At 36.5% G+C, this 25,913-nt stretch overlaps 1 protein-coding gene across 3 annotated transcripts in view; it reads right to left on the bottom strand.

Moving 5' to 3' along the window:
• The window catches only part of DCAF17 (DDB1 and CUL4 associated factor 17), a 42,755-nt gene that overhangs the window by 6,651 nt on the left and 10,191 nt on the right, over positions 1 to 25,913 (bottom strand). For all 3 annotated transcript variants that reach the window (XM_023730577.1, XM_004375522.2, XM_023730578.1), the window contains exons 4-10: positions 19,594 to 19,730; positions 18,513 to 18,591; positions 15,822 to 15,911; positions 13,590 to 13,694; positions 13,186 to 13,291; positions 5,003 to 5,145; positions 2,002 to 2,111 (exon numbers count right to left, since the gene is read on the bottom strand). In XM_023730577.1, the coding sequence (XP_023586345.1) occupies positions 2,002 to 2,111; positions 5,003 to 5,145; positions 13,186 to 13,291; positions 13,590 to 13,694; positions 15,822 to 15,911; positions 18,513 to 18,591; positions 19,594 to 19,730 (770 nt within the window). The remainder of the gene's footprint in view (positions 1 to 2,001; positions 2,112 to 5,002; positions 5,146 to 13,185; positions 13,292 to 13,589; positions 13,695 to 15,821; positions 15,912 to 18,512; positions 18,592 to 19,593; positions 19,731 to 25,913) is intronic.

The raw sequence follows: 25,913 nt of genomic DNA on the forward strand, positions 1-25,913 counted from the left end.
TGAGAAACTATTTGTTCTGTAAGCCTTCACCTGAAGTACAATTAAAAAAAAAAAAAAAAGTACAATGTTCTCGAAGCTCAAAGTCTCAAATACAGGCAAAGAGAACAGTGAGGGTGAAGCAGCTACTGTGGCCAGGGAGAGTCAGAGGCCTTAGAGTTGCCACAAACAAAGAAATCAGATTATATTTTAAATAACTCAAACAGTTATCTTAATTACTGTCAATTTAAAAAAATACTTGTCTTTTAAGACCTGGCAAAAGGGTACACTGAATCCACTCTTTACAGATCTTATTTTCTTAAACTCAAGCTAGCATTAAAGACAGGTGGTAACAAACATTAAAAGTAAGGTTTACTAAAGCTAAACCACAATTTAAGATTTTTTTGTAAAAGGTCATAATCTTTTTTCATTAAATCCTTTCATCCTCCTTTTAACAGCTACAGAGAGATAGACTAACTGTTCTGAAGTATTAAGGAACAAAGAAGGCAGACACTGCTCTTCTTATCCCACAAATACTTCCTGAGCACCTACTCTGTGCCAAGCACTGTGCTCACTCAGTGCTGGGATTACAGGTGTCAGCAAGATAGACTCTTTCCCGTAATTATGGAGCTTATGATGTACAGCTAGATATTTAAACAGAGAGTTACACAAATAACCAAAACAAATTGTGATAAGTGGTACAGAGAAAGAATACACAGTGGTGCAATGAAAAGAAGATGGAAGAGCTAATCCAACAAGTTAATCAGGGTAAGTCTACATGAAGAAAAAAAGATATTTAAGTTGAGGCATAAAATATGAGTAGATATTAAGCAGGAGAACAGGTGAGGGAGATAGATCCCAAACAGAGGAAACAGGTCCTCGGCGTGCTGAAAAGATGGCATAACTGGAGTAAACTGAGTGGGAGGAGGGTCTTTCAGACCAAATGTTAAATATGCTGGTCTTTGTTTTAAGAGAAATGAGAACCGATGAAAAGGTTAATTAATGCAGTAGAATTTACTTAATTAGGTTTTTGTGTTTGTGTATGTTTTTCAGCATCACTCTGGTTGCTGACAGGAAAACAGAAAGGGTAAGAGGAGATTCTGGGAGCCCTGTATGTAGGATATTACTGTAGTCAAGGCTAGTCATGCCAGCAGTCTGAACGAGATGGTGACAGTGAACAAGGGCAGAAACAGGCAGATTTAAGAAATACTTAGTAACAAAATAAACTGGACTGACAGGATTTATGGTGTGTATGTGAGAGAGAGAGAACATATGTGAGCGTATGAGTGCAACAGACAAGAAGGTAAGAAGGTGTCAAGAATGATCCCAGACTTCTGGCATGAGTTTAAATGATAGGTTTGGGTTAGAGATATAAATTTTGGAGTTTTAGTGTATACATGATCTTAGAAGCCAAGGAAATAAACAGAATCATTCAGAAAGGGAATGTAAAGTGAGAAGAGAAGAGGGCCTAAATTGGATCAATTGTTTAATCCAACAATTAAAGGCTGGCTAGAGAAGGGAGAGCATGAAAGGATAGTAAGACAGACAGACCAGTGAGGGAGAAAAAAATTCAGGAGAGCTATGGTGTCAGGGAAACCAAATGAAGAGTATTTCAAGGAGAGAGAGGTCAACTGCTGAATGCTGCTGACGATAGAGGTGCCTTGAAAGCAAACTAAGTAAAACAAGGTTTACTTCAAACAACGCGCTACTTCTGTGGAAATGCTGTCTTTCAGAACAAAGACAAATCATCTTCTCTTTCATTAGTCTTGGAGAATTAAGACCTGATGAGAAAGGGCCAATCTGTAATCTCCTTTCATTCATGTATCACCCATCAAAGAACTTACTCAAATGTAATATCTACATACAGATGAGGGTGAAAGAAAATAGGTTTTCTAGATGCCAGTCTCAGAGGAACTGCCCTACAACAAGCTGATTACTTCTATAATTGGCTCAATAGTTAGCTGGCAAAAACAGGCCAATAAATGCTAACCAAAAGCTACTTTTAACTATAAAGGCAATACTCACTTGACCTGATTTGGGCCAACATGTATTATTCTACCAGAAGCATCAGGATGGAAATAGATCCAGTCAGATTCTAAAGAACAACACTCCATTTCCTGGATCCCATTTTTTGCCTGAAGTTGGGAAAAAATATTGAAGATAAAGATTATGGCAAATCAAATGATTTTTCAAATCTAATACCAATGGTAGATAAGCAAGTCAAAGTTACAAGGAAGAGAAAATATTAACCAGTTTAACTGGGATATTTATGAAGGTTGAATTAGAAAGCTCAAACTTGAGAAATCCAGAATGTTTAAACTCTGAAATTTCATAGGTTTACTCTGTACCATACATTACACCTCACAGACAATAATAATACAACAATATATCTCAAGCACCTATCTGTGTCGGGCACTGTGCTAGATATTTTATAGCTACTATTTACTTTGATCCTCACAACATTCAAACAATCCCTTTTATGAGTGAGAATAAATCATCTGGCCAAGGTTTTGCATCTATTAAACAGCAGATCTGACTCCAACGTCCGTGGACTTCACATTACATAACTACCCTAAGTACGCGCATGGAGTTCCTCCACTTCTCCCTCTTCCCCACATCTAACAACCTGTCAATTAGAAGAGTGGGTAGCACAAAAACAAACATGCAGCCAAACTTAAAATCACAGACACAGAGCATATAATCTTCTCCGATAAATCAAATATTTGATGTCTGAGGAAATGATCTACTATTGCTTAGTATTTAAAGCAAGAAGAAAGATTTATTTCAATATAGTATATCTAAACATTAAAATAAAGAGAAAGATACCTCTATGCTATGTGATAACATGTGTACATAAATGTTTTACATTATACACAGGAGCACTAGGAACTAATACCAGCATGGATACATTATTTAATGGCGTTATCTAAATCATTTAGTTTTTTTAATGTCCCCAATGAAAAATGAAATGATATCATCTTTTCTATTAGATGATCATAAAATTTATTTTATTGTGCTTTAAGTGAAAGTTTACACTTCAAATCAGTTTCTCACACAAAAATTTATACATGCATTGTTATGTGACCCTAGTTGCTCTCCCTATACTGTGACAGCACACTCCTCCTTTCTACCTCGGATTTCCCACATCCATTCAACCAGCTCCTGATCCTCTTTGCCTTCTCATCTCACCTCTGGACAGGAGCCGCCCATTTAGTCTCATGTATCTACTTGAGCTAAGAAGCACACTCCTCCCTAGTATCATTTTATGTCTTACAGTCCAGTCTAATCTTTGTCCGAAGAGTTGGCTTAGGGAATGGTTTTAGTTTTGGGCTAACAGAGAGTCTGGGGGCCATGTCTTCCAGGGTCCCTCCAGACATTCATAAAAATTTTTGAAATATTAAAGTTTATTAATTCTGTTAGCATATATTTACAGGCCACTATATTCTAGGTATCACACACTAGGCAATGGTACCTGACATGCATTAAACATAATCCTTGTCATTAAGAAGCTCATAGTCTAGATGAGAAGCAGAAACATAAATAGAAAATTATAAGGCAATGTAGAAAATGAACTGACAGAGTCATGCACAGGATATTATCAAGCACCCAACCCAGATCAGCAGAATTTCAGGAGGAAGAAAAGCTTGCACTCAGACTTAAGAAATGAACAGAAAATAGCTAGGGAGGCAAAAAAAAACAAAAAACAAAAAACAAAACAGTTGCCCCTCAGTTGATTCTAACTCATGGCGACCCCATGTGTGTCAGAGTAGAACTGCACTCCCTAGGGTTTTCATTGGCTGATTTTTTTGGAAGTAGATCACCAGGCCTGTCTTCCAAGGCATCTCTGGGTGGACTCAAACTTCCAATCTTTTGGTTAGCAGTCCAGAGCATTAACCATTTGTACTACCCAGGGACTCCAGCTAGAAAGAGACAGAAAAATCAAAAGCACGGAACTGTTAAGCCATAGAGTATGTCTGTGCATAAACATGAGTAGCAGCCAAAATTAAACTGAGAAGTATGGTTTCCAGCCATGAGACTGGAAAGATAGGCTGGGGCTATGTCATAGGGGCTTTCTATGATATAATTAAAAAAAATATAGAATTTAACACATTTTATGTATCTCATTAATGAATGAGTTTTAATTTTTTAAGAGTTTTTATAACTATCCTAATTATTTCTAATAGGGAAGGTGGTATTATTCTACTTTATATAAAAGAAAATCAATGAAATTAAACATCTTCTTTGTAACCATTAAAATTAATGTGTCCACAATAAAAAAAAGAAAAAGGAAGAACTATGAGTGCATGCCACACAACCAAAACTGGACGTATATATTATACCCGCAGTCACGTTGTCATGAGGCCTCAGTAAGCAAGTATCATAGGGATGACAGAGGGTTCAATTATATCATGGCCAACACAAAGAGCTTGTCTTTAGCAAGCTCAGTGTTTACATTAATGGCATTGTTGGTTGCAACGGCTGAAATGATGTGCTAGGTGTGTCATGTAGGGTGACCTGTAGGTGACCAGCTTGTCCTAGTTTTCCAAGGACATCTCCAATATTAGCACTGCAAGTCCCACATCCTGAGAAACGCCCCAGTCCTGGGCAAACTGGGACCACTGATTACCCTAGATGTCTTTTTTTTCTCCTTTCCATTGTTTTAAATAAGGCTTTTAGGTAACTTGCCCTTAAGGTCTGAATGATGATGGGGAAATTCTATAAAAATATTGAAAGTAAAGTGTGTTTCACAATTAAAAAAAAAAAAATTAATGTGTCCATGTGGCATTAGCTCCAGATATTCCTTTGTTTAATATAAAACATGTACATACTACGCATATCTTTAAGAGACTATTCTCTCTTAATTATAACATGTGAAAGAAACATTATTTTCCTTTGTGTTAAATACTAAGCACCATTACAATAGCTCCTGTGGTTTTTATAATTTGCTCAAATGTTAGCGAGAGAGAGAATAAATCATTTCTGACGCAAATTTACTACTAAAAAAGTCTGATTAGTCATGATTTACCAAGGAATTGTCTTTTAGGGCACAAATATGGAAAACTCCTTTCTGTTTCTTCTTATTAGGTGTGATGATATAATGCCAAGGATGGCCTCCAATCTGAAAAGCGTTCTCCAGGGAGGACACCTCAAAGAGCAGTGGTGGCATGTCTGTGGAGATGGGCAAAAGGAATTTATTAGCTTCTCTGTTTTAGCAGCCTTGGACCACTCATTAACCGAAATTGACCTTCTCTGCATACATCATCTATAAATTTTCATTAATGTAAAATTACTATTTCAAAGAAATAGAAAAGAGGCTTACTGCTAAAAAAAAGAGAAAGCTAGTAGGAAACAAACGCTAGGCTATGGTCAACTTTCCAGACATCTGTCTTCAGGATAAGCATGTGTGATCTGCAGCTGAGGAGAGATAAAAAGTAGGCTGAAGGTACTTATGACGGCAAAAAATGACAAAGCAAATCTAATAAAAACAGCTGTCATTTACTGAGCATCTGCTAAGTGCAAGACTCTAGGTTAGATACCATTTCCAACTTTCATAACAACCTTACAAGGAATTTAGGTCAAGTAATTCCTTCAAATGTAAGGAAGAGATCTTCCATACCCTAGATTAACAGGTTCTACTCAGCAAACTTTACAACAGCAGTCTGGCTTAGGATTCCCCGTGTACAAGTGGTATTAGTCATAATGAATGCAACCACTTAGGATAGGACCTGTCATAGTGGACACTTTTTTGAATGCATAGCCACTAGTATTATCATAAGACACGTTAACTTTAAGGTAGCTCAAATATATCATCAGTCATTGTCTTTTGGAAAGTAACACCATAAAAGAAATTTCTTAGTGCCTCTTCGATCGCAATTTTAGGTAGAACATAAACAGATCTACTCTTAGAGAGATGCACAGGTGGAAGGCACTGTAGCTTTAGAAAATCACAATTCCTTTCACAAAGTCCTTGGGTAACACCAAATGGTTTGACTCCTTTGTTTATCCTTCTCTACTTTGAGAGTTTAATCTTTGGGTTTATGAGGCCACCACTGTTAGTAAAGGTGCTTGTCTTAGGGAGATCATCCAAGTAAGAACCATGTGTTATATACACAGAAGTGTGTGTTCTATTAGGTATCTTCATGAAGACAATTTTTTCCCTGCTTTTATTTATTACTTAGAAATACACAGGAGGAAAAAAAAAATAATGAAAAACAAGTTCACAAACTGACAGTCTTGAGATAGGAGAGAAAGGTACAAACATCAAATATATTGAAAGTGGGTTTTTTTTAAAGCTTTTTTAAAAAAGTTAATATCCTTAATATATAAAGAGATCTTTTTTAAGTAATAAGAAAAACATGAACACTCCAATAGAAAAATGGGCAGAGGACATGAACAGGTAAATTACAAAAGAAATACAAACAGCATGTATGTTAATATGGTGCTACCAAATGATGGTAGGTGAGGAAAAAAGAATTATAAAGAGAAAATAATATAATTACAGTTTCAATTTGGAGTTAAATTTTAAGTAGATATTTTATAGAGAACATAAAATAAGAATCCAAAATAGGAAAAAAAAAAAAAAAAAAACAACAACAATGCAAACAGATGTATTTAAGAATACTTTTCTCAGCAGTTGTTAAAAGTGGCCCAAAAGTAGAAACAGAACTCTGCCCACCACAACTCTGATGGGTCCCTCTAATCCTCGTAAAAGCCCAAATTTTAATCTTTAATACTATTCTCATTTAAAAAGATCTAGGAGTTCTTAGAGAGTAGCTGATTCCATGTCTTGTGGTGAGTAAATTTTAGGGTGGATCTAGACGTTTCTGCTGTTGCTAGAAAGCAAGGATGTTCCCAAGGATGTCAGGGGTAGCGCTAAAGGAATAGAAGAGCCAACAAAAAGGGCTCCTACCGGCTAGTCTGTGAAAAGAGAAGCATTTAAAACAATAATTCAGATTAATTAGAATATTGTGAGTCTGTGCAAACAATGACACTTCAAGTAAGACTTTTAATATAAAGTATACAGAATGACTATTGTATTATTCATAAAAGAAGGATGACTATAATAGGATACAATTAAGTTTTTTAAATGTAGGGGATGGTTAACCTTATATATTTTTTCCATTAAATAAATGTTTAAAAATGTAGACATGTATTAAGTGAAAAATACAAGGTACAGAACAGAGTATATACTACATTTAGTGTAAGACAGAAGGCAAAATTTCAAGTATACATACACACATTTGCTTATTTTTGCAAAAAGAAACAACAGAAGGACAAACCAGAAACTAGAAATAATGATTCTTATGGGGACAGGGTGAGAGAGAGGAAGGAAGAAACAGGATGGAGGAGCTAAGAGTGCAAGTAAAATTTCTCAGAGTATACCTTTTTATATAGTTTTGATCTTTGAACTACGAATACATTTCACAACTCTAAAGACAAAATTAAAAGGAAAAGTAAACTCCAAAACTGAAAACAAACTGAAACAAATAAATCTAATTATATCAAATTGGTAGAAAAATTTCTAATTATACAGAAAAATAATTTCAAGTAACTTTTGAATACATTACTCTGACAGTACTCTTACTGGGCTGTACACTGAGCACAGAAGGAACTGCAGAAAAATCTTAACCTCGGCTCATATTTTTATTTTCAGTAGTAACACTAGTACTGCAATCTTAAGATTATCCTATGTGAGCTGAAGGATAAAGAATAAAGGATAAAGTTGTAGGAACCAAGATTTTCAATATAAGTGATATAAGAAATACAAATATAAAATCAAAGTTAAAAATGGTTATATTTGAATTGGAAATATGTAAACGAACTAGTGAATTTCTGTTCTAATGTATTTCCCACTCTGTTTATTGAAAGGGCCTAGAAGACACCCAATTACAATGAGTACAACTACACAGATTACATCATGGTCTCTAATGACATTCTCTACTAACATGGCTCCTTGTCAGATCTAGGACAAGGAAAGTAAAAGGCAAGCCTGAGACATATATTGTCCCAGACGTCAAGGAACCGCTTAAAAGATTGTTGGTATAGGTCCAAATGATCCACTTGATGGAGTTCCCACTGGCCAAATTTGGGATGATCTGAGCATCACTAAGAATAATAACTGTAGCTATATAATATTGAATAAATAAAAATCCATGAGTCTATTCTGTGTAAAATAATTGATAATTACTGGTGATTAGAATGCAAAAGTTGGAAACAAAGAAGAAGGACTGGTAGTTGGAAAATATGGCCTTGGTGATAGAAATGATGCCGTAGAATCACATGACAGAATTTTGCAAGACCAACGACTTCTTCATTGCAAATACCCTTTTTCACCAACATAAACGGCGACTATACACGTGGACCTTGCCAGATGGAATACACAGGAATCAAATCGACTATATCTGCGGAAAGAGACGATGGAAAAGCTCTATATCATCAGCCAGAACAAGGCTGAGGGCCGACTGTGGAACAGACCATCAACTGCTCATATGAAAGTACTGTTGAAGCTGAAGAAAATTAAAACAAGTCCATGAGAAAGTACAACCTTGAGTATATCCCACCTGAATTTAGAAACCATTTCAAGAATAGATTTGATGCATTGGACACTAATGACCGAAGACCAGATGACATCATACATCATACATGAAGAAAGCAAGAGGTCATTAAAAAGACAGGAAAGAAAGACCAAAATGAATGTCAGAAGAGACTCTGAAACTTGCTCTTGAACTTCGAGTAGCTAAAGCGATAGGAAGAAATGATGAAGTAAAAGAGCTGAACAGAAGATTTCAAAGGGTGGCTCAAGAAGACAGAGTAAAGTATTACAATGACATGTGCAAAGAGCTGCAGATAGAAAATCAAAAGAGAAGAACAAGCTCAGCATTTCTCAAGCTGAAAAAAACTGAAGAAAAAATTCAAGCCTCGAGTTGCAATACTGAAGGATTCTACTGGGAAAATATTAAATGATGCAGGAAGCATCAAAAGAAGATGGAAGGAATACACAGTCACTATACCAAAAAGAATTGGTTAACATTCAACCATTTCAGGAGGTAACATATGATCAGGAACCAATGGTACTGGAGGAAGAAGTTCAAGCTGCATCAAAGGCACTGGCGAAAAACAAGGCTCCAGGAACTGACGGAATATCAATTGAGATGTTTCAACAAACAGATGCGGCACTGGAAGTGCTCACTTGTCTATGCCAAGAAATTTAGAAGACAGCTACCTGGCCAACCGACTGGAAGAGATCCATATTTATGCCTATTCCCAAGAAAGGTGATCCAAATGAATGCGGAAATTATTGAACAGTATCATTAATATCACATGCAAGTAAAATGTTGCTAAAGATCATTCAAAAGCGGCTGCAGCAGTGTATCAAGAGGGAACTGCCAGAAATTCAAGCCAGATTCAGAAGAGGATGTGGAACCAGGGATATCACTGCTGATGTCAGACGAATCCTGGTTGAAAGCAGAGAATACCAGAAATATGTTTATCTGTGTTTTATTGACTATGCAAAGGCATTCAACTGTATGGATCAAAACAAATTACGGATAACACTGCAAAAAATGGGAATTCCAGAACACTTAATTGTGTTCATGAGGAACCTGTACATAGATCAAGAAGCAGTCGTTAGAACAGAACAAGGGGATACTTCATGGTTTAAAGTCAGGAAAGTGTGTATCAGGGTTGTATCCTTTCTCCATACCTATTCAATCTGTATGCTAAGCAAATAATCAGAGAAACTGGACTCTATGAAGAAGAATGGGGCATCAAGATTGGAGACTCATTAACAACCTGTGTTATGCTGATGACACAACCGTGCTTGCTGAAAGTGAAGAGGACTTGAAGCACTTACTGATGAAGATAAAGACTACAGCCTTCAATATGGATTATATCTCAACATAAAGAAAACAAAAATCCTCACAACTGGACCAATAAACAACATCATGATAAACGGAGAAAAGACTGAAGTTGTCAAGGATTTCATCTGACTTCGCTCTATAATCAACACCTATGGAAGCAGCAGTCAAGAAGTCAAAAGACACACTGCATTGGACAAATCTGCTGCAAAAGACCTCTTTAAAGTGTTGAAAAGCAAAGATGTCACCTTGAAGACTAGGGTGAGCCTGAACCAAGCCACGATGTTTTCAATCGCCTCATAAGCATGTGAAAGCTGGACGATGAACAAGGAAGATCGAAGAAGAATTGATGCCTTTGAATTGTGGCATTGGCGAAGAATATTGAATACACCATAGACTGCCAAAAGAACAAATCTGTCTTGGAAGAACTACAACCAGAATGCTCCTTGGAAGCAAGGATGGTGAGATGCTAACATTTTTTGGACACGTTATCAGGAGGGATCGGTCTCTGGAGAAGGACATCATGCTTGGTAAAGTAGAGGGGCAGCAAAAAAGAGGAAGACACTCAACAAGATGGACAGACACAATGGCTGCAACAATGGGCTCAAGGATAACAACAATTGTGAGGATGGCACAGGACTGGACAGGGTTTTGCTCTGTTGTACATAAGGTCGGTATGAGTTGTAATCAACTTGACAGCACCTAACAACAACAACATTGTGTTTATATATGCATTTATAAAACATTTTGCCACCACTGGAAATGACTACTACATCAACTCCTTTTTCTGAAAACTGGTAATTAAAGGGAAGGAATAAGTATTTACCTTCCCTTTTTAGGAGGAACTGTAGTTCCTTCCAGAAGCCCTGGTGCACAGTGGTTAAGCACTCGGCTGCTGACCAAAAAGTGGGTGGTTCAAACCCACCGGCCACTCCACAGGAGAAAGATGTGGCAGTCTGCTTCCATAAAGATTACAGTCTTGGAAACCCTAGAGGGCAATTCCACTCTGTCCTATAGGGTCGCTATGAGTGGGAATCAACTTGACGACAATGAGTTCCTTCCTAGTTGATGACGAAAGTTCTTACAGAAAAATGCCAGCTATTAAAGATAGAAGGAATGACGAAATTTTTAAAAACTATCATTCTGCAACCTACAATGAAATAACTGATTCAGGCAAGGATCATTAATAGTTACATGAATATTCTTATATAGATATACTACTTACAATCCAAAAAACTAGAAACAGCCTAATGTCCAAAGTAGAAAATTGGTTAAATAAATTATAGTTCATCCATAAAATGGCATATAAGTCAAGTTCTTAAAATCTGCAGGATTAACAAACACAGACACACACACGCACACACACACACACACACGCAAACACATATGAATCTACAATCACTTTTTGGCATAGGTGAATACAAGCACTACACTCAAAAGGTATCAGAAGCTATATACTTTAATTTCTGTGCCCTCAGAGGTAACTACTTTATCAGGTTTTTGTATGTCCTTTCTGAGTACTCCAAGCAAATATGAAAGCATATGCTTGTACATGTATTTTTAATACGTGAATATGAAGACTTTACACAAACAGGGCCTTTTAATGTACACAGTTTATACACCCATTTTTTCACGCTGTAATATATCTTGGAAATTGTTGTATAACAATGCAAAAAGAATTCCTCTTTAACAAATTATGATACAGCCATACAATGAGATTAATACTAGTGTCACCTACCAATGTACATACTGTTTCTAATATTTTGCTAACAGAAACAATATTTTGTGCTTTATCACCCAGCTGCTCTTTGTTTTACTCATTTATTTGTATTTCAATGAGAACAATGCTAACAGTTTGGGAAACTCTTCTCAAGATAACCCATTTTAGTTTCCACCAGAGCCTGCAGTTGTAAAATTCTTAACAGATTCTGACTAGTCCATCTGTATTGGATATAAGAAGTATTGCTGGGGTTGAATCTTCACAAACCTGCTTAATTCGGCTTGTCCAAGGCATCCAAAAACTTGTGTAAATTTTTTTAATGGAAATGCCTTATTAGCTTTCTGTTTCAGGATAATATTCAAACTCCTTAGCTTAGCAGACAATACCTCTCATGATCTGGCCCTGCCTGCCTCTCCACTCATCTCCTCTGCTCCCAGCAGGAGCTCGTCATTTGCCTGAGGCCTATGCTGGCGTCCTTCATTTGTCCTGCTCCTTCACACTTCAGGCCTTCACAAATGCTGGTCTGCACTGTCTACTTTCAGGGTCCTTCGTTCATTAACTTTTTTTTTAAATGCACGAAAGAATAGAGAACTAAAAAAAAAAAAAAAAGGGTCATCTTAAAAATATTTATTTTGAACTTTCTGGATTAACTTAATGGCTGTACTGAACTCTCTCATTAGTTTTCATAGTTTGTCATTTACTACTAAAACAAACTTCACCTCCTCCTTTCTAACAATTATATCTTTTATTTTTGTTTCTTGATCTGTTGATGTTAAATACAGTAATAGAAAAAATCTTTGTCTTATTCTGCCTATATTAGAAACATCTTTGGAGTTTCACCTAAAAAACACAGCATTTATTGGTTAGAAATAAAAGGAAATGTCCTTAACGTGATAATAACTCTTAATAAATTGAAGAATAAAGGCAAATAGATATTAAGAAAATGTATTTTCTCTTTTGTTTAACCATGTTATTTTTTTACTTTCAAACATTAAACCATGCTTGTATTCCTGAGATGAACTCTTGTCGGTCATGGTTTATTTCTTTTTAAATAAACTGCTGCATTTGAGTAGTAGCTTATTTCATTTTTAATAAACTGCTGAGTCTGATAAGCTAGTTATATAGAATATTTTAATCTAGAAATTTGTATATAATTTTCCTTTTTGTGCTTTGTCAATCTCTAAGTATGCTAGGAAGTTCTCTCTGTGCCTAAGCTCTGTGTTCAGATGGCACGGTAATTTTATATTTTCTTTGAAACACATCCTTCCTAGAGGTGGGTAAATTTCACAGAATTGTAAAATATTAAGTTACAGGGAGCTAAGATGGCATTATTTGCTACAGCCTCCTCATTTTGCAGATAAGGAAATCAATGACCAGAAAGACAGTGACTTGTCAAAGGTCACCAATCTCCAGCCAAGCAAAGCTCAGCATCCCCAGGACTTCAGTACAATGAATAACTAACTGACAGATTTTTGTCGACATCTATTTGATAGCCAGGTATATGCTGTATAGGAGTAAGATGAATTTAATGTATAATTAAATTATAAGAAAAACATTTAGATTACAATTAATAACTATTTATATGACCACTTTTTTTTTTGAAGGTGAAAAAATACTATATAGTAGCCATACCTGTGATTTTAATATTACAAGGAATGCCAAAAGGAGCCTCTCCTACAGTTCCAGTAGTCCCACCCCATCTGCATGCACACCCTAAGTCAAGTTTCTGTTGCATGAACTAAAAACAAAACAAAACAAAAATGTTGGCTTTAGCACCTACTTATTTGCTGTCTGTAGAGAAAAAAAATCAAATTCACATGTATATGACAGAGAAAATGTCTTTATTTGTCCGAAGGCTTTTCTGTTTATCTCCCCCACCCCTCTTTTAAAGATACTTGGTCTTTCTGTATTCGTACAGTTTTGCAGAGTTGAAATCTACATAACAAGTGCCTGGCTCTAAAAGCATCTCACTAAAAATTATACCTCAGTCCAAACCTCAAGTTAATTACAGTATAGAAAATTTTAGTTTTCTCTACCTGTTCAGTGATGGCTTGGAAGCTATGGAGTCTGACCAGTCCCGAGCTATACATCACAATCAGTATTCCATGAGATAAGGTAGCATCTGTAACGTTCCCGAAAATCTGGGGGGAAAGGCAGATATCACCTGAGAAAAGACCAGAAGGCCAGTCCTCTGAGTGTTCACAGCGCTTTGCAATATTGCTCAATATTCAGGTCACCACTATAACCCTGCTGCCTAGCATTATAACTTAAATATAATTTAGTAACTAGAGATTAAGGTGTTTTTAGGGGTGAGCGGTGAGCCACTGGAGTCTCAAACTGGAACACTAATGGGGGCGTAGCACATATTCCTCAAAATGAGATAGTATTCATTTTCTTCATTTTGTTTGTTTCAGAGCCTTGCCAATATCCATTAATAACAAACCCTATTCCTCACGGACATAGGAATATACTGAATCCATCTAATTCTAAATGAGTATTTACTCTACCATGCCTATTATGCCAGGGATCCATTCTCTATGCTAAAATTTCTTTATGCAAAGACTTAGTTTTTAGCTAATCAGAGATGAAAAGATGGGGTTAAGAAAAGTAATTCTATTGAGAAATAGCTAACTTCAGAATTTTATCATCACCTTGTTCTTGAATTTTTTAATCAGTCATATAAAAACTAAACATTTTAAAAACCAAACACCTAGCTGACCCTGAGTAAGTCTTTGGCTCATTGTCTGTCCCCTTTCTGTTTCTGTTCTATGCACTGAATCCTGTCATGATTCTCCCCAGGGGTCTGATAAAGAATTTGATTCTGCGCCTATCTTAATATTTAACAAAAGCCAACACTGACAAATATTCATAGCAATGAAAGAACAATTAGGAATGAAGTAAAAATATGTTTCTATTTCTACTCAAGACAAATTTTTTACTTAGTGAAGATTTACTGCCTCAATAAATAGCTCACTACATTCTGAAACTGGCCACTGGGTGGTCTTATTATACATGGTAAGTGAAAGATGTACTTCAATTCTATGTAACCATAATCAAAACTAAATCCCTCATGTGATTACCTTGGATATGTAAGAAAACACAGAAACAACGTGTGACTTTGCCAAGTGTTCACTCCTGCTGGAGACTGTAAAAAGTACGTACAATTACTTCATGAGCCGTGCTTTTTTGTCATCTCTTAGAAGTATAATCATGGTTTGCTTTGATCTTTAACTAGCTCATAACTCTTTATTCACTGATCCTGGCTCCCCACTTTGAAAAGGAGGATTTGTGTAATTCAAACATATTTCCATATAATGAATGCTATGATAAAGTAGCCACCCTATTTTAAAATTTGATTTACACTTTGGAGTCAAACCTAAGTTCAAATTCCAGCTCCCTCATTTACTATCTTTAAGATTTGTGTAGCTGCTTAGCTTCCTAACTGAATTAATTATGTTACAATGTTATAAAACACTTAAAATGTCTAGCATAAAACAAAAATAAATGATAGCTAATACTATTCTTTAGCCTTTCTTCAGTTTAGTATATTATGATTATTTCATATAAATAACTTTTAATAAACTCATCTTGTTTGCTAATTAATGCTACAGGATGTTCAAGAGCTTGTCCTCTAGAATACCTCAAGTGTTTAATTAAAGACTAGTAGAATAAGTAACTATTCATCCAGAGTAAGTAACAATTTATAAAAGGAAAGAAGACTATTGATTCTTTTACCCAGGGAAATTTCTCCCTTCCTTCCTCTTATAGCCCCCCAAAATCAACAATGGCAACAACAATAAAACCCCAAACTGACTGAGTTGGAAAATGTACACATTTAATTATAAGGCATATTTATATACCATAAAACAGGTTTTAGCTCTCTCATAATTAAAATGAGGCATTTTGTTGCAGCTTTTCACCTTCTCTTAATGATCATTTTAACAAGCTTTGCAATATTCCTTCTGAAAAAAAAATCTTGCTCATTTTGTAATTTTATAAAATAGCAGTTTGTTAGTGACCATAAATAACCAACACCATCCACAGAACAGGCATAAAAACATGAAGAGAGATGAAGGAATGATTAGACTCTCTTCTCAAATCAAATGTTCTCATGCATTTTATTATGAAATAAACCAGGTCAGCAAATTTTTTATAGTCAGGAGAACATTCCCAATTAAAACATCCAATAAACAAATAACTAAATGATGACACCACATTTTACTGTCAATAAAACTAATAATACATTTAAATCAGAAACAAGTTCTTACTTTTTTGTTGATCTCCAAAACCCCTATGAGTGAAAAAGGTAGAACACGGAACACTGCAAGGTACAGCAAAACGGACTGTTGAATACCTGCCTGGAAGAAAAGAGTAAAGTTACAGGCAGCTCTAAAAAGTACTTCAGACACACTCTGTTTTAATGAGTTGAAAATATCCATCTGTCCTAGCATGCAGTTATGTAGGTGTTTTCATGAATTAAAAACATCCATCAATCTGGACTGCAAAATTAAACAGGAAGGCATACATGTTCAAAATATGTCCACTAAACCTTCAGCCATACAGGCACACACGCACACAATTCACAAAAGCAAACATAACAGTAAACATCTCTTAGTAACAAAATGTCATGCATTTATATCGTAAATTGGAGTTCAAACAATAACACTAAACAACCTAATTGAAAAATGTGCAGTTATCATGGTCATATCACTTGAAACCAGCAATGCACTGACATGAGCAGCATGTCCATATGACATGAGAAAAAACAAAAAAAACAACTATTAAAGCTTGAGTGGTTTCTCTATGTGGAGAGGAAAGCTCCCTTATTCTGAAGAGCAAGGTCCAGTCAGTATCTTCCCACTATGAAATGTAAAATCATCTATCGTACTTCCCCAGAGCGGCTTTAAGGAAATTTCTTAAATTTGTAGTAGGTAAAGGTTGTCTGCCCCACCACAGTCAGACTCTGCTTCAAGGGAACCCTAAAGGTTGGGGTATCAAGATCATCAATCAAAACCGCCATGACTAAAAGTTAGAAAACAAACAAAAGATACTAATGGTTAAAGCCCAAAAGATTCTCCCTTTGAAAGGGGTGAATTTTGATTGAACCAAGATCTTCGAGGTGTAATCAGACTCCTTCCATGCTCCTAAAACTCAAAGGAAAGATACAGTTTATATACCCCAACCAAGAGCTAGTAGCTGCGGGAGGCTGTAAAGAGATTCTAAACAGAGTCTTGAATGCAGAAATACCAATAAGACACACTTATTAACATTAAAACCAGTTGCTGATGAGTCAACTCCAAATCATGGCGATCCCGTATGTGTCACGGTAGTACTGTGCTCCATGGGGTTTTCAACGGCTAATTTTTTGGAAGTAGATATCACCAGGCCTTTCTTCGGAGGTGCCTCTGGGTGGACTTGAACCTCCAGTCTTTTGGTTAGTAGCTGAGCATGTTAACCATTTGTATCACCCAAATGATAATAATTGAAAGACTTTAATAGATTGTGCTGTATAGAACTAGATTGCAGTTCTTGCTCTGTAAGTAATCTACATGCTTAAAGAAAGGCAAATTAGACAAGGGACTTTTAGAATTCTCAGAAAATGTTTCACTAATTTGTTATACTATTTTGCTTTCTGTGAGTTTTCCTTTACTGAAGTGGAAAAGGCGATACAGTGAGTGAGAGTGTAACAAGAGAAGTGTTAAAAGAGACATAATGGCAAGTCTTTTTCTCTTGATTGTCATACTCAAATAAATCAAGAAAAGGGTGAGGAGACATCAGTAAAAGGCATGCAGTTATCTTATTCATGTAATGGAAGGTATTGGGTAGGATATAGGAAAAAGGTTAAAAAAATGCTTATAGATAAGCATAGTAAAAAAATAAATGGAAGTAGCCAACTAATAGTTTACTTGGCTTCAGTGGGATACAGAAGAATAGACAACAGAGATGAGAGAGGAGTGAAAAGTAGGGTTCACTGCATGAGAGGTTACACTCAAGGGGTATGTTTACTTGGCACACAGTATGATGGTAATACATCAGAGGGTTAGCAAGGGAAGGGTTGATGCTGCCAGCTAAGTAAGGTAAAGTAAGAGGAACTACTTAATTTTTAAAAAGGCACTCTAAAGTTTTATATAAACTTTACTTGCCAGTCAGTGTTACAGGAATTTCTAGAAGTGGTAGTATGGTGTAGTACTTAACAGCAGGGACTCTGCCCAAATTAGAATCCAGGTTCTGCCACTTACCAACACTACAACTTTGAGTAAGTTACTCAACCTCTCTGGGTCAGTCTCTTCATCTGTAAAATCGGACAACAATACTATCTACCCTAAGGGTTGTACTAGGATTAAATGAGATCATACAGGTAAAGCACTCAGAGCAGTGCTCGGCTATTTTGTAGTACAGGACACGGGTGAGAAAAAGTTGTAGTAGTTCAAGTTAAAAATAACAAAGACCTAGAATACAGACTCTGCCAAGAGCACACAGCAAATAAGTATTTGCTTTTCTAGATGTCCTGGGGTATGAAGAAACAAAAAATCTCTAAGGGCAGAGTCTGTATCTATAAAAAAAAAAAGTGCTCAAGAAATGCTTTTTTATAATATTTCTTAAGGTCACAAGCAGAAAAAAAAATTACTTGATATATATATACCAAAAAACCAAACCAAACCTGTTGCTGTCGAGTCAATTCTGTCTGACTCATAGCGACCCTAAAGGACAGAGCAGAACTGCCCCATACTGTTTCCAAGGAGCGGTAGTGGATTCAAACTGCCGACCTTATAGTCAAAGAATTAAACTTACTTTACAGTCTAGTAAATCTTGGCTAATTCTTTTAAGAAGAAGAAAAAAAAATCTACCTACCAACATGCTTCAGAAATCAAAGATTGTCAGTTCTTTGGCAACAAATTTGCAGACAAATTCCTATGGAAACAAATTCTTCATTTTATTAAATGTTTAAAGATGTGTACCTGGCGTGCCACTGCTGAGACTTTGTTCTGAGCTGACTTGACTGCAATGACTTCTTGAGGAGTGTCCCAGCTCAAGTATCTTTTAAAAGAATTGTGAGAGGTTTATTCATTTAGGTGAGTTTCCCTATACTTAAAAATCAAAATAGAATGGATATTTTACAAGTGAACAGTTTTTAGTTACTTAAATTATAAAAGCAAAGAGGTTTATTTTCTAAAAACAAATAGCTAGAAGAAGCTCCTGTAAAGTCCTATAATGGATATATACCCATAAGATATATACCCTGTTGCCACTGAGTCAATTCTGACTCATAGCAACTCTATAGGAGAACTCTTTCCTACAGGGTTTTCAAGGCTGTAATATTTATGGAAGCAGACTGCCACATCTTTCTCCTGTGGAGCGGCTGGTAGGTTCAAACTGCCAACCTTTTGGTTAACAACCTAGTGCTTAACCACTGTGCCACCAGGGAGCCTTTAAAAAAAATATATATATATATATATACACGCACACACACACACGCATATATATCTTATATATAATTTTAATCCTTCTAGAGTCTTGATGAATAAAAATTATGTCTGATCTAAAAGTACTTAAAACTTAGAAAACAAAATAATCATTTTTACTTTAAGTTGAAACTTACAAAAAGCTTTAAAACGTTACTTTCATACTTTGTATGCATATATTCACTCCAAAACTTTACCTCTAATGTACAAAACCATTAGCTAAAAAATAGTTATAACATTGTACTAGACATAATTCAACTGAAACCGACTAGTCTTCAGGTAAATCTAGCATAAAATGTACCCTACATATAAAATACTATTTGTAGAAGGGAAAACACAAACTAAAAAAAAAAAAAAACTTAACTGGCAATTACTATAGGTTAGGTACTTGTGAAGAATACAAAGTGACACAGGGTTTCTATGCTCAGATCTTCAAGTATAGTTATAAGGTTATGAGGAGAGAACAAGAGAATAGGTTCATAAATCTAGTTCCTGGTATTCACTAGAAAACTAAAAAAAAAAGAAAGGAATTTCCTGGGCTTCATATTTTTATAATAAAATCTTGAATAGTTAATACCTGAATTTGCAATAGGAAGCAAGATATATCTTCTCAAGGATTTTTCCAGTAGTTGCAGATATACGAAGTAGCCAATTATGAGCAGTCAGTGCAATGAGTGAGGATTTATAATCTGATGGATTGGGAAGTACTTCCCCCTTTAAAAAAAAAAAATTGAGGTGTAAAAACGAAACTGCTTGGCCATGAACAATTCGCAGTAATCAATGTCCAGAGAAAATAGCTAACCACTTAAAGAAATAGTCAAATAAGTAAACCAAAGAAGAAATACTAAATGCACAAATAGAGAAGGCAAGGAAAGGTTAAGATTGTGGGCAATTATTTTCATCATTAACTTATTAAATGAGTTTATTCATATAATGTTGTGAAACAATGCCTGAATAGTGCCTGAACTAATTTATTATTGCTATTAATTTATTATTATATATAATAATAATTATGAATTTATTGTTAAGCAGTTAACAAATGTTAGCTGATCTCTATAGTAACAGTAGTAGCAGGAGCATGAATAATGTTGCTGCTGCTAACAGTAACAGCTCTTAAAACCATGTATAAAAACGTGGCAATTAAGAATCATTTCCTAGAACAGACTTTGATGTTCTTTTTTCCTTTACTCCAAGACTCATTTTCCTTTTGATGGGAGTCAAAATGGCAAAAGTGTAAATTACCCCATTATTTATCATGGTTCGACTTTAACCTCAAATGAAAAGCTAGAATCCAGAATCAAAGCAGCCAAAGAAGAATACAGGATGGAACTGGTTTTACAGATGACCTGTGACACTAATTAATTACCCCAGAAAGTGGAGGGAATAGCTATTTAGGTGCTCCTGTCATTGAGGAGCTACCACAAGGTGGAAGTCTAAAGCAGGCGGAGAAAGAGAAGCAAAAGGTTCCTCTTTGATTTTGGAATAAAGGGTAGTTCTAAGAGGAAAATCAGGAAGAGTAATTGAAATTAATCTAGTATTTGCTTAGGCTGAAAAGTGAATAGAAAAGAATGAAGGCACAGTTATTTTATATATACTCCTGAAGATGTGTCTTCCCTTTCAAATGTTAGGGAAAGAAAGAAGGCGTTCTTGCTGTTGCTGTTTTAAGTTTAATAACTACTGTCTTATGATGAGTTCACAGGCAATGAAGTAAATACATTTGTTCTATGATGTCTTATCTACACATCCTTTCACAACATATTAAAGTTTTAAAAAATGTACTCTTTATACCTTGCCTTTAAAGCGGGGGGGAGAGGTTTGAAACAGCATATGTAACGTTGTTGTCGTTAGGTGTTGTTGGGTCAGTTCCAACTCACAGCGACCCTGTGTACAACAAAATAAAAGACTACCCGATTCTGTGCCATCCTCACAATTGTTGCTATGCTTAAGCCCATCACTGCAGCCACTGTGTCAATCCATCTCCTTGAGGGTCTTCCTCTCTTTCACCGACCCTCTATTTTACCAAGCATGATGTCCTTCTCCAGGGACTGGTCTCTCATGATAACATGTCTAAAGTATGTGAGGAAAAAGTCTCGCCATCCTTACTCATAAAGAGCATTCTGGCTGTACTTCTTCCAAGACAGATTTGTTCATTCTTCTGGCAGTCTGTGGTATACTCAATGTTCTTCACCAACACCATCATTCAAAGGCATATATACTAGGTTTGAACTATTTTCTTAAAACCAAAGATTGTATTTTATGCATTGTCATGAAAAGCAGGTAAGCAACATCATGACAAATGGAGAAAAGATTAAAGTCATCAAGGATTTCATTTTACTTGGATCCACAATCAACGCCCATAGAAGCAGCAGTCAAGAAATCAAACGACGCATTTCATTGGGCAAATCTGCTGCAAGAGACCTCTCTGAGGTGTTCAAAAGCAAAGGTGTCAGTTTGAGGACTAAGGTGTGCCTGACCCAAGGCATAGTATTTTCAATTGCCTCATATGCATGTGAAAGCTGAACAATGAATAAGGAAGACTGAAGAAGAACTGATGTATTTGAATTGTGGAGTTGGCGAAGAATATTGAATATACCATGGACTGCCAGAAGAACGAACAAATCTATCTTGGAAGAAGGACAGCCAGAGTGCTCTTTAGAAGTGAGGACGGCAAGAGACAGGGCCAAGATGGTGCAGTAGTCAGACGCTTCCTGTAGTCCCTCTTACAACAAAGACGTGAAAAAACAAGTGAATCGATTATATATGACAATCAAGGAGCCATGAACATCAAAGGCAAACTTGAGGAATCAGACTGAGCAGCAAGAGGAGGGAGAGATGGTTCAGAAGCAGTGAGGAGTTGCCAGACCTGACTGGGTGGGAACCGGCACCCTGCAGGCTGGATTGGCTGGAGTGTGTGGTGAGGAAAGCAGTAGCGCTCAGGGCACATTTTCCACATCGGGAGAGACTGAGTGGCAGAGTCTGCTCAAACCTCCAGAACCAGCAAGAAGCGGCGCTCAATCAGCAAAAGTTAAGTCAATGCGTCTAACCAACCACATGGATCAAAAAACACTCCCTTTGGGAAAAACCTCTCTCCCATTTACCTGCACTCTCCCCGCTCTGCACCAAGTCTGGGCTGGAAGGAAGACCTGTTGCACGCCCTGAGCCATTCTAGCCACCTAACCACCCGTGACAGGGGTCCAAGGATAAGTGGTGCTTCCCAGTCCTTACAGCCAACAGCACTGGGGGCTCACACTCTGGCTGCAAAATCCACCCAGCTATGCACTCTAGGGAACAGGGACACACTTTCCTCCCAGACACTCAGGGGCAGCTGTCAGCCCATTGCCTTGCTCAGCCCGTGACTCCCTACTGCAGCCAGATACCTGTGCCTACACCAATCACCCCTGCCTGTCCAGCACTGTAGGTAAGAGCCTGCACCACACACTTGGTGACTGACTACCTGGACACCTGAGCTGAATTCATACAAGAAAAGTAAACAAGACTCCTGGGCTCACATACTTAGTAACAGACCTAACCAGCTGGTGACAGGATGTGAGAGCTTCAAAGGCACCAATAATCAAACTAGCTCCCACGAGCAGCCTATTTGGCCATATCAAAACAAAACAAAAAGCTAGTAATTTTAAGCAAACATAAAATAAATAAAAATAATAACTTACTGATGGCTAGGAGATAGCAGTCACTATCTAATCACATGAAGAAGCAGACCATGATGACTTCTGCAACCTCCCAAAATAAAGAATCAAGAAATTTTCCAAAGGAAGACAACTTCTTAGAATTACCGGAGGTAGAATACAAAAGATTAACATACAGAACTCTTCAAGAGATCAGGAAGGAGTTCAGGCAAAATGCAGAACAAGCCAAGGAACACACAAAGCAAAAGAGGAACTTAAGAAGGTTTAGAGAAGAGCACAATGACAAATTTAACAGGCTGCAAGAATCCATAGAGAGACAGCAATCAGAAATCCAGAAGATTAACAATAGAATTTCAGAATTAGACAACTAAATAGAAGCTCATAGGAGCAGAATTGAAGCAATGGAAGTCAGAATTAGTGAGATTGAAGACAAAGCGCTTGACACCAACTTATTTGAGAAAAAATCTGATAAAAGAATTTTAAAAAATAAAGAAACCCTGCGAATTATGTGGGACTCTATCAAGAGGAATAACCTACGAGTGATTGGAGAACCAGAACAGGGGGATAACAGAAAATACAGAGAGAATTGTTGAAGATTTGTTGGTAGAAAACTTCCCTGATATCATGAAAGACGAAAAGATACCTATCCAAGATGCTCATCGAACCCCATACAAGGTAGTTCCCAAAACATAGTCACCAAGACATATTATAATCAAACTCGCCAAAACCAAAGATAAAGAGAGAATTTTATAGAGTGGCTAGCGATAAACAAAAAGTCATCTACAAAGGAGAGTTAATAAGACTAAGGTCGGACTACTCAGCAGAAACCAGGCAGGCAAGAAGGCAATGGGATGACATATATAAAGCCTTGAAGGAAAAAAACTGCCAGCCAGGAATTATATACCCAGCAAAACTGTCTCTCAAATACGATGGCAAAATTAGGGTATTTCCAGACAAACAGAAGTATAAGAAATTTTCAAAAACCAAACCAAAATTACAAGAAATACTAAAGGGAAGTCCTCTGGTTAGAAAATCAATAACCTCAGATAACAAGCCAAGACTAGAACACAGGACAGAGCAACCAGATATCGACCCAGATAGGGAAGTCACAAAAATAAATCAAACCCAAAACACTGAAAATAGCGAAACAGGTGTCAACATGTAAAAGATGACAACATTAAAACAAAAAAGAGGGACTAAAAAATGTACTCATAGATCTTTCATACGGAAAGGACGACAAGGCAATTTAAAGAAATAAAAGACTGGTCTAAACTTAGAAAAATAGGGGTAAATATTAAGGTAACTACAAAGGAAACTAACAATCCTACACATCAAACAAAAAACAAGAAAAACATAAAGACTCAGCAAATACAAAATCAACAACAATGAAGAAGACGAAAGGAAAACACATAAAGAAAAACGACTCAGCACAGAAAATTAAGTGGAACAAAGAAACTGTCAACAATACAAAAAAAGACATCAAAATGACAGCACTAAACTCATACCTATCAATAATTACGCTGAATGTAAATGGACTAAATGCACCAATAAAGAGACAGAGAGTGGCAGATTGAATAAAAAAAGACGATCCATCTATATGCTGCCTACAAGAGACACAATTTAGACTTAAAGACACAAACAAATTAAAACCCAAAGGATGGAAAAAATATATCAAGCAAACAACACTCAAAAAAGAGCAGGAGTGGCAATATTAATCTCTGACAAAATAGACTTTAAAGTAAAATCCACCACAAAGGATAAGGAAGGACTCTATATAATGATTAAAGGGTCAGTACGCTGGAAGGACATAACTATAATAAATATTTACGCACCCAATGACAAGGGATCTAAAATAACAAAAAACAAACTCTAACAGCATTGAAAACAGAGATAGACAGCTTCACAATAATAGTAGGAGACTTCAACACACCACTTTTGGCAAAGGACAGAACGTCCAGAAAGCAGCTCAATAAAGACACACGAAACATCTAAACGCCACAATCAACCAACTTGATTTCAGGACATATACTGAACACTCCACCCAACAGCAGCCAAGTATACTTTCTTTTCCAATGCACATGGAACACTCTCCAGAATAGACCACATATTAGGCCATAAAGCAAGCCTTAACAGAAACCAAAGCATCAAAATATTACAAAGCATCTTTTCTGATCATAAAGCCATAAAAGTAGAAATCAATAACAGAAAAACCAAGGAAAAAAAATCAAACACATGGAAACTGAACAACACTTTGCTCAAAAACTACTGGGTTACAGAAGAAATTAAGGATGGTGTCTTAGTTATCTAGTGCCGCTGTAACAGAAATACCACAAGTGGATGACTTTAACAAAGAGAAATGTATTCTCTCACAGTCTAGCAGGCTACAAGTCCAAATTCAGGCTGTTAGCTCCAGAGGAAGGCTTTCTCTCTCTCTCGGCTCTGGAGGAAGGTCTTTGTGATGCATCAGTCTTCGCTTGGTCTGGGAGCATCTTAGCACAGAAACCTCAGGTCCAAAGGACATGCTGTGCTCCCTGCACTGCTTTCTTGGTGGTATGAGGTCCCCCACTCTCTGCTCAATTCCCTTTCCTTTCATCCCTTGAGAGATAGAAGGTGGTGCAGGCCATACCCCAAGGAAACTCCCTTTACAATGGATTAGGGATGTGACCTTAGCAATTGTGTTACAATCCCACCCTAATCCTCTTTGACATAAAATTGCAATCACAAAATGGAGGACAGCCACACAATACTGGGAATCATGGCCCAGCCAAATTAATACACACACTTTTTGCGGGACATAATTCAATCCATGACAGATGGAATAAAGAAATTCATAGAATCAAATGAGAATGAAAACACATTCTACCAGAATGTCTGGGACACCGCAAAAGTAATGCTTAGAGGTCAATTTATAGCAATAAACGCACACATTCAAAAAGAAGAAAGGGCCAAAATCAAAACATTAACCCTACAACTCGAACACATAGAAAGAGCAGTGAAAGCAGCCCTTGGGTGCCAGAAGAAAGGAAATAATAAGAATTAGAGCAGAAATTAAATAAAACAGAGAATAGAAAAATAATTGAAAGAGTTAACAAGACCAAAAGCTGGTTCTTTGAAAAGATCAACAAAATCGATAAACCACTGGCCAAAATGACAAAAGAAAACAACTCGAATAAGAAATGAGATGGGTGATATGACAACAGACCCAACTGAAATTAAAAGGATCATAACAGAATACTATGAAAAACTGTAC

The sequence above is a fragment of the Trichechus manatus genome, unplaced genomic scaffold (genome assembly GCF_000243295.1).
Source record: "Trichechus manatus latirostris isolate Lorelei unplaced genomic scaffold, TriManLat1.0 scaffold00037, whole genome shotgun sequence".
NCBI classification, from domain to species: Eukaryota; Metazoa; Chordata; class Mammalia; order Sirenia; family Trichechidae; genus Trichechus; species Trichechus manatus.